At 34.4% G+C, this 13,371-nt stretch overlaps 1 protein-coding gene and 1 long non-coding RNA gene across 3 annotated transcripts; both read right to left on the bottom strand.

Moving 5' to 3' along the window:
* Positions 1-584: 584 nt before the first annotated feature.
* Positions 585-2,215, bottom strand: LOC113344588. Of its 2 annotated transcripts, none has more exons than XR_003357875.1 (3): positions 1,865-2,215; positions 1,634-1,711; positions 585-850 (listed from the first exon to the last, which is right to left on the bottom strand). It is a non-coding gene; the product is annotated as an uncharacterized LOC113344588 (long non-coding RNA). The 2 variants fall into 2 exon arrangements; XR_003357876.1 differs by having other exon boundaries at positions 1,634-1,714.
* Positions 2,216-9,211: 6,996 nt separating this feature from the next.
* Positions 9,212-12,219, bottom strand: LOC113344722 (receptor-like protein EIX2). Its single transcript, XM_026588659.1, has one exon. It carries the CDS (start codon positions 12,210-12,212, stop codon positions 9,303-9,305), a length of 2,910 nt encoding a protein of 969 aa, XP_026444444.1. The 5' UTR covers positions 12,213-12,219; the 3' UTR covers positions 9,212-9,302.
* Between the last annotated feature and the right edge of the window lie 1,152 nt (positions 12,220-13,371).

Below are 13,371 nucleotides of genomic sequence, written 5' to 3' on the forward strand. Positions count from 1 at the left end.
TACAAACTTTGGTATAATGGTATAAAGACTGGCTTTGATGGAACTTCAACATAATCCAAAATATGTAGGGAGCAAGGCGTTTGGGAATCTCAAGCTACCCAATTACGACACTTGAGTTAAAAAAAACTTGATCTTAGGCATAATCGAACAGTTCTGTGTAAGTTCGTGTCCCTCAACTATACAGCTTAATTGTCCTCATTTCGTGGTGGAGATGGTAAAAATCTCTGATATGAACAGTTCTGTGTAAGTTCAAGACGGTCAACGCAAGTCCCGGAATCCAAACTCTAATTTGAAATTTTCGAGGACCCCAATGCAACACAGGTTAGGCTATCAACGGATTAATTTCCGTCAGATTTTTAAAAATCCGATTCCGGTAGGGGTTAAAAATCCAACGGATGAATTTCCGTCCGATTTTTAATAATTTCCGGCGGAATTTGAAAAATCAATCCCGATTCCGATAGGCTAAGATATCGGAAATTCCGATAAATTCCGGTAGTGGTCAGAAAAATTAAAAAACTGAAAGAAAAAAGTGTTCTATTGGTTTTAAAATGTCTACAAACACATTCATTACAATCTCCAACTCAAACATATTGAAAATTGTAGCAGATTCTAACAATAAAATGAAATCAGGAAAAAATTTAACAACAGTCTAACAGCGAGATTCTAAAAATAACCCCATTGTTCTCATTCGGCTTGCGTTACAGTGCCTTTTAGTTTTAGTTCTTGTCACTTCATCTGTAAATGTGGTGCTTACAGCCACGAAATGCAACAATTCGCACCATGTGTTTTAGTGAGATGACTTGTTGCTGATGTTTTTAAACTGGTTGCTCGAGTTTGTTCCAGGTTCATGCTGAAAATTAGATATACCATATCAATTGAAGTGTTAGTATTGAGTCGAACTAATAATGTTACAGGACAAACTTTGCGATATTGTAAGCCATAATATAGCAGAAACAATAAAACAAGAAACATGGAGTTGCAAGATTGAGTTATGACATGTGAATAATGTGCATAAGAACCGATTGATTTAACTGATAGCTAGAGTACAGTAGACTAGATATTTCAGGTTCTAATGATTTTGGACCTGAAGTGCTAAAAATCTAATTTTTTGTACCCAGTGTACTAAGATAATACTGAAATCCAATTCGGTGTCCACTACAGAGAATCCCCTTTCTTATATCAACATTTTTTTCCCCATCCACATGAATATCCGCAAATTTAACCTTATATAATTTCTTTGCTATTCATGTGGATGTGAAAATCAGAGAGATCAGTAGATCACTATACAATCTTAGTTGTTTCTTTTTAAGCCTAATTTGAATAATTAGGTCATGAAATCTTAAGAAGACTGATACATATAAATAATTAAACTAAGAATCAACGCACATATGGAACAGTCTTGTAAAATCCCATACCAGAAATCAAGATTACTTATACAAAAAGTAGTTAAGATTCTACCCGATAGGCATTTAAACACATTATGAAATGACTAATAGTCTACAAAGACTATACCACTATTCAAAAAATTCACCTGCAGACAAGGTTGTACATACACATGCATCAACAAAAGAAATCATGCACCAGCAAAAAATTTTAGTAAAATTAAACAAAACCCAGAGTCTAATCTACATACCTGAAATAGATTCAACCCTTTGATGGGAAGTAATTGATGATCTTTGTTTAGTACTTTAGGGGATTTGAACCTGCTGTCCTGCTAATAAAAAAAAGGAGAGTGACTGAGAGGTAGAAATTGAATTTGTATGCATAAAAAATAATAAATCGAAGACTTGAAATCATAACCCCAATTTCCTAATCACACACATATCTAATCTTAACAACTGAAAATTAAACCCAAATATTTCACCTAAAATTCTATATATTTTGCCCTAATTTTGCATCTGAGACAGAGACAGTGATTGAAATTGTTTCATCATCATAACTGATTTATTTGTGTGATTGAGAGATCAAGAATTAACAAGTAGATTTGTAGAACTTCAGACACCGAGTCATTGTCTTCTTGAATTTATATTATAACCTGTTGAGTGTTGGCAGAGATTGATTTTTCAGTTTTCATGCTAATATAAGTTCGTTCGAGTTTTAGGCGTAAGAGATTGATCTTTTGATTCTTTTGGTTCATGAAGAGAAGACGAACTAGAACACTAGAAGATTATAGATGAGAGTAGAGACGAAGTAGAAGTACGAAGCTGCAGTAAGAAGAAAAAAATATTGGAGAGAAAACTCAGCCCTTACGTCTCGACATCTAACACTGGGGTTGGAATTACCGATACACCCATTGGTTATTGGATGTCGGATATTGCCTAATCCGATTCCGTTAGGCTAAGAAGGCAAATCAGATAATAGTTGCGATTCTGAAATCCGAAATACGATACATCGGGTTAAATCTTATAGGATGTCGGATTTTTGGAAACGGATCTCGAACTTCATATATCTATCGACAGCCCTAAACAGAGGTCACAAAATTGGACCCAAAATCAAAATATCCCGTAAATAAATTTGTTGATAGTAATAATGCCAAACTTACACTGAAAAAAAGTGGGCAAGCACTAATTTGAAAAATGCAAAATGAACGTCCAAATTCTAGAAAGATCTCTTGTAATATAATTTGAATAAAGGCATCTTTGGCCTAGTTTTAGGAAAACAAACTGAATAAAAGGCCATGGCATTTTGACCCTGGTTCTAGGATAACCTACTAACTATGAACCCTCAATCGAGGATTTCCGTTGCAGCTCGAGGATGATAATCACAATGACAAAGAAATTATTATGGGTTGGTGGACTATTTTTGACCTGATCATCATAGATGGCAAAACAAAGAAAACAAAGATCTTGCGGCTAAATTTGAAACAATTTGAGCATGTATTGGGGATGCCAAAATTAATTGGGGATATAAATTACTTTCCCTAACTAATAATATATGTCAAGGGGTGTTTTCGGGAACGAAAATACTAAAATACTCTTCCCTCAAAATAAATTTATAAACTTAAAATCAAAAAACATTTCCATTTTCATTGCTGGCATTCTCGTAAGTCATTTAGTTAAAACTAACTTTTTAGCAGTTTTCTTAACACCGTATAAATCATCCAACTTCGCTAAATCAAATTTGCATTCAAAATTTTCTCCCAGGCTTCGTGCTTCGTAGTTGGTGTGGTTACTTCAGCTGGCAAAAACGCCCCCACTTTGTATGTTAAGCAAAAAGGGATATTCTAATCGTTCTATGAGCCCACAATACACTGTGAAGTTGGTCGCACCAATCTTTGTGATGTTCATCTAGATTTTTCATCAAAATGTCAGCGACCGCTTTGTTCGTGGCCTATGCTTGGTCATTGGTCTAAGGATATAGTGGAGTCGATTTCCCTCTCTGGATTTTGAATGCATTAAATAACATGTCAAGATTTTCTCCTTCGAACTGTTTCCCATTTTCTGAGACTATCAGCACTGGAATCCTAAATTTACATATAATTTTCTCAAAAATGAAGGCGAACACATATTTGTCGCGTATATGATGTGTTGGCTTCTACCTATTTGGTAAAGTAGGTTGTTGTGAAAACCAGGTATCCCCGCTTCCTTGTTCCAGAAACAAGCGTCCTCACAATATCAATACCCCACTTCGCAAAGGGCAATACACTTAGTACTGAATTCAGAGTTATTGCTGAAGCATGTATTTTCTTTTCATATCGTTGACATTCTTCGCACCTTATAGCAATTTCCTTCCCATCGTTATGTATGTAAGGCCAGAAATAACCTTTTCCTTTAACTTTTTGAGCCAAAGATCTTGTCCTACTATGATTGCTCGCATCTCCATAGTGTATAGCTTTTAGAATCTCCATGCCTTCTTCTCGTGACAAATATCTTAGCAATGGACCCAGGTAAGATTGTTTGTACATGATTCCTTCTTGATCATATATGTGCCAAAACTGTTTTTGTGCACTAAAATGTAGACGCAAGAAACCCACTGTACACCCAATGATGATTTTTATCTATTTGTCGAAGACATTATAATCGGAAAGAAATGATTCATTTAAGAAGATGATAACATAAATATAAAGTACTCTCCAACCCTAACTTAGAATTCACATAAATTCTATTTGCTCAGTACCTCTCCAGTTATCAAATATTACACTCCCTTCTTACTTATTTTCTTTCCCGTTATATAGAAAATTACATAGTAGGTGACATCTAATATATATAATGGATTACAACTAATAAAGCCTTCTTTCTCTCCTATTATTTTAGATATTTTAGGCAATCTTATATTTTGTCATCGTACTGATATTAATAAGTCAAACTTCTTCACATATGTGATATCACACTTCTTTTGTGAACCTTGTCATTTTCGACTATTATATGAGCAAAGATTTGATCCTTGAATAAAGTAAGATGGTTCCGGACATTTTTTACAAATAAAATTCATTTTTCTGCACTCATCATAGTTTGAGCTTTCAATGAAATACAAACTGGTGGTAATAGTACCAGTGAAAAGAACCAATAGTTACATTTTATAGATGGACATAATAGTACCAGTGAAAAGAAAAGCAAAGGAGTTGGTATTATTCGGCCCTGATGCCCGCATTCTCTGATAATCAAAAAAGAATCAACATAAAACACAATAAATCACAAAGCCCACGAAATTGTCTCACATTTTAAATTACTGCTAACCAAGGAAATGTTGAATAATACCAATGAAGGACGTTGATGAGGAATAACTCCTTTCAATATCAGGTCTAGCTCCTCGAAATGCATAACTCATTGTTGCTACAGCAGAAAGTTGAATATATATACTTATAAAATGCAGATACGTTTCAGAACAATCTATAATAATAATCTGAGCAAGAAATTGTAACAATTTGACTTAGGTCAGGTACTAGTACCAGAAGTTGTGTAAGGTTTGAATCCCCATTAAGGGTAAGCTATAATTTTCTTTCTTTCTAGGAATGTAAACTCTAATAATTACACAACATTGCAACCTACTAAGTTGACTCAATTTGATCAAGAAATCAACCCTGAAATCCCACATGCATTCAAGTGAAAATTGAAAACTATATCTTATTATTACAACAAAGAACTAAGAAATGGAGCAGAAAACTCAAAAAATAAATGAATACTTACGTAATCAAGAAGTTGATCCCCAAATCTTCATAAACCCCAAATCTTCTTTGTTTGGTATTCTGGTTTTGCTTCTGAAATAAGACTCTTTTATTACTGTGGGTGACGCATACGTGGCAGAGAGAAACTCTCTTCGGGTGAATTTTGATGAAAAATATTTAATCGTAGGATGAAAATGGCATACGCCGACACTCAGTAATGGGGCACACAGGTGTCAATACCGAGAAGACAAAGTGGGCCCCATTTCTTATCATGTTTCGCACAAAAATGCCGGGTTTTCTAGGTTTTTTATTGTTGTCTATTAATTTGGGAAAAAAAGTCCTATTATGATAGGTATTCGACTTCCTGCTAGAATTTGGGTTTCCATAAAATTATACGTTGTCATGTCCTTATTAAAACGATCGTTTCACAAAATTCAAAAAAAGCCTATTTCGGTCAATAGAAAATGAGGGTTTCTTTACCGTTTAACGTGGGAGCTTTATTTATCTAGGCCTTTACGACTTTAGATGAAAAATAACTTCGTGACTTGTAGATGTCAAAATCCCAGAAATCGATTTGATGATATTATTCCAAAATTCACAAGAGGGAATAATCGTTTGGTCCTTTTTTAGATAGTTCCAAGTTTGTTTGGTCGTTTAGAACAACCACAGTGGACGAGTAAAATTATAAATACGGTCCAGAAACGAGACACAGTCAAATCTCGAAGTATATTTGGTCCCAAATCCAGACCAAAACCTAATTTAGTCAAATATACGTTTGTTAATAGGTGTTTATATAATGTCCGCCTCATAACAGGCGTTTATATAATGTCAACCTCATAACAAGTGTGTATATAATGTTCGTTTCGGTGGAACGTTGGTATAATGTACACCCGATTAGGCGTGTATATAATGCTAGCCTCATAACAAGCGGGGATTTCAATTTCACGCAATGAAATGTGTATATAATGTTCATCCTGATTAGGCGTATATATAATGTTCGCCTATTAAAGGATTCAGATGGCCAAGGATATCAAGGACTGCTTGGATAATTATAGGTGCTCTCATAGGAATAATTTACTGTTATATTATTATGGTGGCTACTGCAATCTTGATTTTTATTGTGGTATTTCCATTTGATTTTAGTATTTTTTTAGCTCTAGCTAAATAAATTAGCATAAGGTTTAGGATTGATTAGTTTTATCTTTAAACATCTGAAATATTTGTATAAGTTTTGAATCCGGGTCAATTAGTTTCTTAGTAGCCACCATGCAGGCGAACTTATATTGTCCGCACCACTACAGCCGAGCATATAATATACTCTCGACACAGGCGGACATTATAACTCTGCACCATCAGACGTACGTATTAGTTGCGTCTGTTTTTGGGACGTTAATTATACACATGCGCCACACTCGGCGTTTGTGAAGTGTCCGCTCAACATCGGGCGTAATGTGTATATACACTCCACCCAGGCGTGCTTAATGCCTACGCCCCTCAGCAAATGAATATTATACTCCCGCTCAACTAAATGTACTCCAGCACCGTAGCGTGAAACTACATACTAAACTCAAATTTGATCATTTTTTTTTGGTCTTTGATCTTTGATTTTGATCGTACCATTGCAGTTACTCTAGTAAAACGCGTTTCCTGATTGGTCCATAATCATTTGAAAATAAGAAATGGACAAAAATATTATTCCGTACTATTTTAGCATTAATTTTCGTAACTTTTCTATTTCCATAATTATTTGAGTTCATGCTCTTTGATGAACTCTATACTTTTTTTTTTATTGTAGCAGTTGATTCTGTTTGATAAACTATCAAGTGTTTGGTAATGCTTTTTGTAGATTCGAGTTCATTCATAAAATTAAACACACAACAAAAATTCATTGATATGATCAAACATACTTCATTCTTAAAAATCAGAGTTCATTCGTCAAAATGAACACCCGGTCAAAGTTCATTATTATGAACAAAAATTAGAGCTCATTCGTCAAAATGAATACCCAATCAAGTTCAATATTATGAACAAAAATCAAAGTTCAAATGAACACTCAATCAAAACTCATTATTAAATAAAAATTCATTTTTTTCAAATGAACACCCAATAAAAGTTCCTTATTATAAACAAAAATTAGAGTTCATTCGTCAAAATGAACACCCAATAAAAGTTCATTACTATTAAAAAAAATCAGAGTTCATTCGTCAAAATGAACACCTATCAAAAAAAACATAATTCAAACCTAGAACAAAGTTCATTCTTTAACATGAAACCATACAAACTAACAGAGTTCATTCTTTTGAATGAACACCTAATAATTCAAGATCTAAAAAAGAGTTCGTTCTTTAACATGAACGTACAACAAAAATCCATAAAAATTGAAAGTTCATTTGAAATCAAAGAACAAATATCATAAAAACGTAAATCTTCATCTTATTCATCGTCTTCATCATCTCCAATAACAACGGCAACAAAAGATAAAAGAAAAAAAAAACCAGAAAATCTTCATCATCTTCAACCACAACAACAACAATAACAACAAAAAAACGTAAACATATGCATCCTCTTCATCATCATCGTCTTCCTCATCATCATCATCGTCGTCTTCATTATCAACTTTCTTCGTAAGAAAAAAAAAAGAAGAGAAGAAGAAGAAACAGAGAGAGGAAGTATATTTGGGGAAAAAAGAGAAAACAAATTCTAAGATGATTCCCTTCTATCTTAATAATTGAGTACTATATATATGGTGCACCAAAAGGGTATTTCTGCCATTACCAAATGACAATTACGTCATTCATGACGTCATCCCGCGTGGGTATTGTCCACGTAGGGCCAAACAATAATTTATATGACCAAACAGTAATATATATTTTAGAAAAAGACCAAATAAATAGTTGACTGAGTCAACTGGACCAAATGAACTCTAGTATATTATTTTTTTAGAACAAGCGGCCTCACAATATAAATACCCCACTTCGCAAAGGGTCGCACACTTAGTACTGAATTCAGAGTTGTAGCTGAAGCATGAATTTTCTTTTCATATCGCTGACATTCTTCGCACCTTGTAGCAATTTTCTTCCCATCGTCATGCATGTAAGGCCAGAAATAACCTTGAACTTTAGCTTTTTGTGCCAAAGATCTTGTCCCACCATGGTTTCCCTCATCTCCGTAATGTATAGATTTTAGAATCTCCATGCCCTCTTCTGGCGACAAATATCTTAGCAATGGACCTAGGTAAGATCGTTTGTACATGATTCCTTCATGATCATCTATGCGCCAAAACTATTTCTATGCGCCAACAGCACACCCAATAATTATTTTTATCTATTTGTCGAAGACATTATAATCTGAAAGAAAAGATTCATTTAAGAAGATATAACATGATGTAAAGTTTTCACCAATCCTAACTTAGAACTCACATAAATTCTCTTCGCTCAATACCTCTTTAATTATCAGATATTACATTCTCTTCTTACATACTCTCTTGCCCGTTATATAGGAAATTACATAATAAGTGGCAGATAATATATATAGTGGATTACAACTAATAAAGCCTTCTTTCTCTCATATTATTTCAGATATCTTTACACGATCTTATCTTTTGTCAACACACTGATATTAATAAGTCAAACTTCTCCTGGTAGATGATATCACACTTCTCTTATGAACCTTGTCATTTTCGACTATTATATGGGCAAAAAATTGATCCTTGAATAAAGCAAGATGATTCCCGACATTTTTTAATCAAATAAAGTAAGATGATTTCATCTCTACCAGAATCATTCTTATATGGATTCAGCTGCAAATCATATCTCGTCCAGTCAAAAAGTTAAGAAGATCTTGGACCTGATGATTTAGAATGTTGAAATGAACTTAGTGAAGTTCTGCTTTATGTTTTCCATTCAGTAGAGCTGAATAAGTAACAGAGTTCATGATTAAGTTCACCCATTTTTGTTGAACACCAAGCTTAGGCATAGCCTTGTCCAATAGTTGAGTTGTGCTTTACACAACCTGTTGGCTCAGCTTAGCGCCTTGAATAAAGTTAGCCAGGTGCGGAAACCATCTTGTCATTTTCGACTATTATATGAGCAAAAAACTGATCCTTGAATAAAATTTCCGGACAATTTTTAATCAAATAAAATTCATTTTTCTGCCCTCATCATAGTTTGAGCTTTCAATGAAATACAAACTGGTGGTATTATAATGATTCTCTTTGAATACATCTTATGATCACAGCTACAATAGAATCGATAAATCTCCAATATGGAAACCACCATTTCTCCTTTTTTATAAGCATCACAAAGAATAGACCCCAAAATCCCAATATAAACCCCAAAGAAATAATACTATACAATATCAATTTCTCATTTGTATCTTCTTGGTAATTTTCTTGATCATCTTCTCGATCGTCTTTTTTATCGTCTTCTTCCACTTCACAAACATTCTTTGTAGGTTCTCCACACAATAATGCATTCCCAACAAAAGACCATCCATCACCACCCAACGTGCTAAAGTGAATCCCTTTTGGAATTTCACCACTCAACTCATTGTAAGATAGGTTAAAAACCCCAAGAGAGTCCAGTGATGTTAACGATTGTGGGATTTTCCCGGATAGTCTATTGAAACTTAAGTCCAGGGAAGCTAACTTAGACATATCTCCAATATTCGCAGGTATGCTACCCGAAAAATGATTGTGGGACAAATTGAGCCTTGCAAGTCCGCTTAACCGACCTATCTCTGTTGGAATGTTACCATCAAGCATGTTCCAAGACAGATCCAATCCCGAGGTATAAGTGTATATTCTTTCAAATTGCAACATGATCCCATTGATCACCATCTGCAATTGAATTCCATACACATCCATAAGATATTGAGATGCGCCTGTTAAATTCATCCAGTAGCCTCCTAATTGCTTAGGAATATGGCCGGAGAAATTGTTGTGCGATAAATCCAAAATTTGCAGTTGGTTCAAATTTTGAATTTCATCAGGAATTGATCCATTGAACTTGTTTGACCTTAAAGAAATGATACTTAAGAGAGAGTGTTGTGCACCAAATAGTGCCGTTGGTATATTTCCTTCGAATTGGTTATTCGCTAAGTTAAGAACTACCAATGAAGGGAGTTTACCGATGAAGTTGAGAAGAGTACCATCGAGATAGTTGTCCTGCAGTTGAAGATATCCCAATGATTCTAACTTTTCAATCTCATTTGGAACATTTCCTGTGAGATTATTGCTCCCAAGGTTTAGTGATTGAAGATCTTTACAATACCCTAAGGTATTTGGTATAACCCCTGAGAATCTGTTGTTTGAGAGGTCAACTATTTGAAGAGAAGATCGTGAACTTTTTGAACATATAGAAGAGGGAATTGAACCCGAAAGTTGATTTCCAGCTAGATTGATGGTGTAACAATTAGATAGTCTTTTTCCAACTTCTATTGAGATTTTACCACTGAGTGTATTATTTGATACATCAAATGAAGCGAGATTTTTGAGTTTTGAGATACAAGAAGGAATAACTCCTGTCAGGTTATTATGAGACAAGTCAAAATTCCAAAGATGACTCAATTTACAGATGAAAGTAGGGATGGATCCTTTTAGATTGCAAGAATTCAAAGACAAATACTCTAGTTTGAATTTAGAGTACAAACTGATATTTTGATCTATACCTACCGTAAGCCTATTTGAGCTCAGATCTATGGCCATTAGATTTAGATCGTTAATCAGAGATTTCAATGAAACGCTTCCCTCAATTGAGTTATTATTGACATAAAAAAACCTAAGGTTATGAAGATTCGATATGCAACTTGGTATGGTTCCTGTTATATTATTACTTCCTAAATCAAGTTCTCGAAGAGAAATGAGCTCACATATTGAACCTGGTATGGGACCTTGGAAATTATTGCGAGACAAGTCGAGATTGGTTAGGAATTTTAGGTTGGATATTGAATTTGATATGGGACCTTGGAATTTATTGCCAGACAAGTGGAGATTGGTTAGGAGCTTTAGACTGTAGATCCAAGAAGGCAAAGATCCTTGAATTGAACAACCAGCGGCATCAAGACTGACCAACATCGGTGCATTTGAAATTGATCCGCTTATATTAGTATTTGATATGCTAAGTTTTTGAAGCTTAGGCCACTGATGTTGAAACATCCTAGTTAGATCAGGATTAAGACTAGGATTATGACTAACATCGAGCACTTTCAGCTGAGGAAGATAAGGTACAGAACCTTGTAATCCACAACCATACAAGTCGAGATTAGAAAGTGAAGTTAAATTCGCAAGTTGTACTGGGATTCGGGAATTGAGTGAATTAGAATTCATATTAAGAGAAGATAGAAAAGAAAGATTGTGAAAATTGGGAATAGTTGTGCTAGATATATTACACCTTGAGAGATCAAGATCTCTGAGATTGGAAAGATGAGATATATGCTCACCCAAAATTTCTTGTGAAAATGTATATAGATCAATACCACTCAAATTTAACACCTGTAAATTAACTAACCCTCTCACCCATTTTACAGATGATGGTTGTAAGTTCAAATTCTCAGATAAATCAAGGTAATGTAGAGATGAAAGGTTGTTGAATTGTGTTGAAATTGATGAACCAATGTTGGAGTAGGAGAGATCAAGATGAGAAAGTTTTGTTAGATTGGAAAGCTGGAGCGGAATTTGTGTTCCCTGGAAATCGTTGTAGGAAAGATCAATATACTCGAGATGAGGAATTCTAAAGAGGGAAGGAGGGAAGTTACCTGTTAGTGAAATGTTTCGTCCATCGAATGTGACTGAACGTTCTCTGAGGTAATTTTCATAGACTGTGTTTCGAAGACTGACGGAGATGACCCGAAAAGAGTCATATGAACATCCAACTCCATACCAATTACAGCAATTTTGATGTTGGTAGCTATCTTCCCATGATGCCAAACGATTTGCAGGATCAATCAAAGAGAATTTGAAATCAAGGAGAGCACTTCTATCCTGTTCATGACATCCATGACAGGTTAGTGGAAATTCAGTGACGCTGATCAATAAACAGAACAAAAAATGAAGATTGATGACAAGGAGACGAAATGATGTCATTTGAGTAGCCTTATTGAATGAATTCATGGCTAATTGATAACTAATCAAATGTGCAGAATGTTCACTGGTATGGAGTGGTATTTAAAGTCTAGAGCTTGACTTGGGTAGTCATACATGAAATTATTTTTCTGTGTAGGTAACGTCACTATGATGTTACCTAGCAGTAGTGTCCATTTACAATGAGTGGACATGATTGATATTTGTGTTTGATAAAGTTTCTTTTAGAGATAAGATCTGAGATTTCGAGTGGACATGTTTGATTTGAAGACTTACAGGTGCAGTCAATGGAGGGAAACATGTATCATCATACTAATGGGGTCGGATATACTATTCTCTTGCGTAAAGAGAAGGATATCCTAATGAGCATTTTCTTCCACATTTATTTTCCAACAAACCGACAAATTGGGATAGAAAGTTTGTGGCACAAATCATCCCGATAAGAATAAGTCCCTACTCCGAGTCTCCATTTTTAAGTTTGATTCTTTTTTCGAGAGGACTACTAGTGTACAAAATCAACCGCTATGGTCAATGAATATGTTTGAAGGGATTGTGAACTGAAATACGTATTTTCTAATCCGTTAGTAATTTTGAAGGCTAAATTAAAATTGAAGTATGTCAAGGGGAATGTGGGGGCAGTTGGTCTCATGGCCTATGGTGGTAGCACTTGAATAAGTTTTCAGTTCTTTAACCCAAGAAAGTCGAGTGATGTTAAAGACCGTGGGATTTTTTCGGATAATCTATTGAAACTTAAGGCCAAAGAATTCAAATTAATTGTCAATTGATGAATTTTATTGTAAGATTGGGATTATTATCATTAAGGTTATTATTATTAGGATTTACGTTGTCTTTGTTGGTATTTTATTTGTAGTTCAATTTCTGTTTAAAACCTTAAATTTTTGGTTATAGCTGCACTTTTAGTTGCCAAGTTTCCTAAAACCTTAAATTTTGTTTCAACTTTCTTAATACAATGTCAACTACTTGTTTATTTTTCCTTTTTATACAATGTCAATCATTTGATTTGTAATTTACCTTACACAAAATTGGTTAAAAAGACCAAAATCAACAATTTCTGGGTGAAAAGGATAGTTAGATTTTGATACTGTTTGTATTGACAAAAATGTAAAAATAGGCAGGATGTAAACATTTTCATCATGCCCATTTTCAAATATTTTTTCTTATTTTTAGT

Source organism: Papaver somniferum, unplaced genomic scaffold (genome assembly GCF_003573695.1).
Source record: "Papaver somniferum cultivar HN1 unplaced genomic scaffold, ASM357369v1 unplaced-scaffold_79, whole genome shotgun sequence".
NCBI lineage: Eukaryota > Viridiplantae > Streptophyta > Magnoliopsida > Ranunculales > Papaveraceae > Papaver > Papaver somniferum.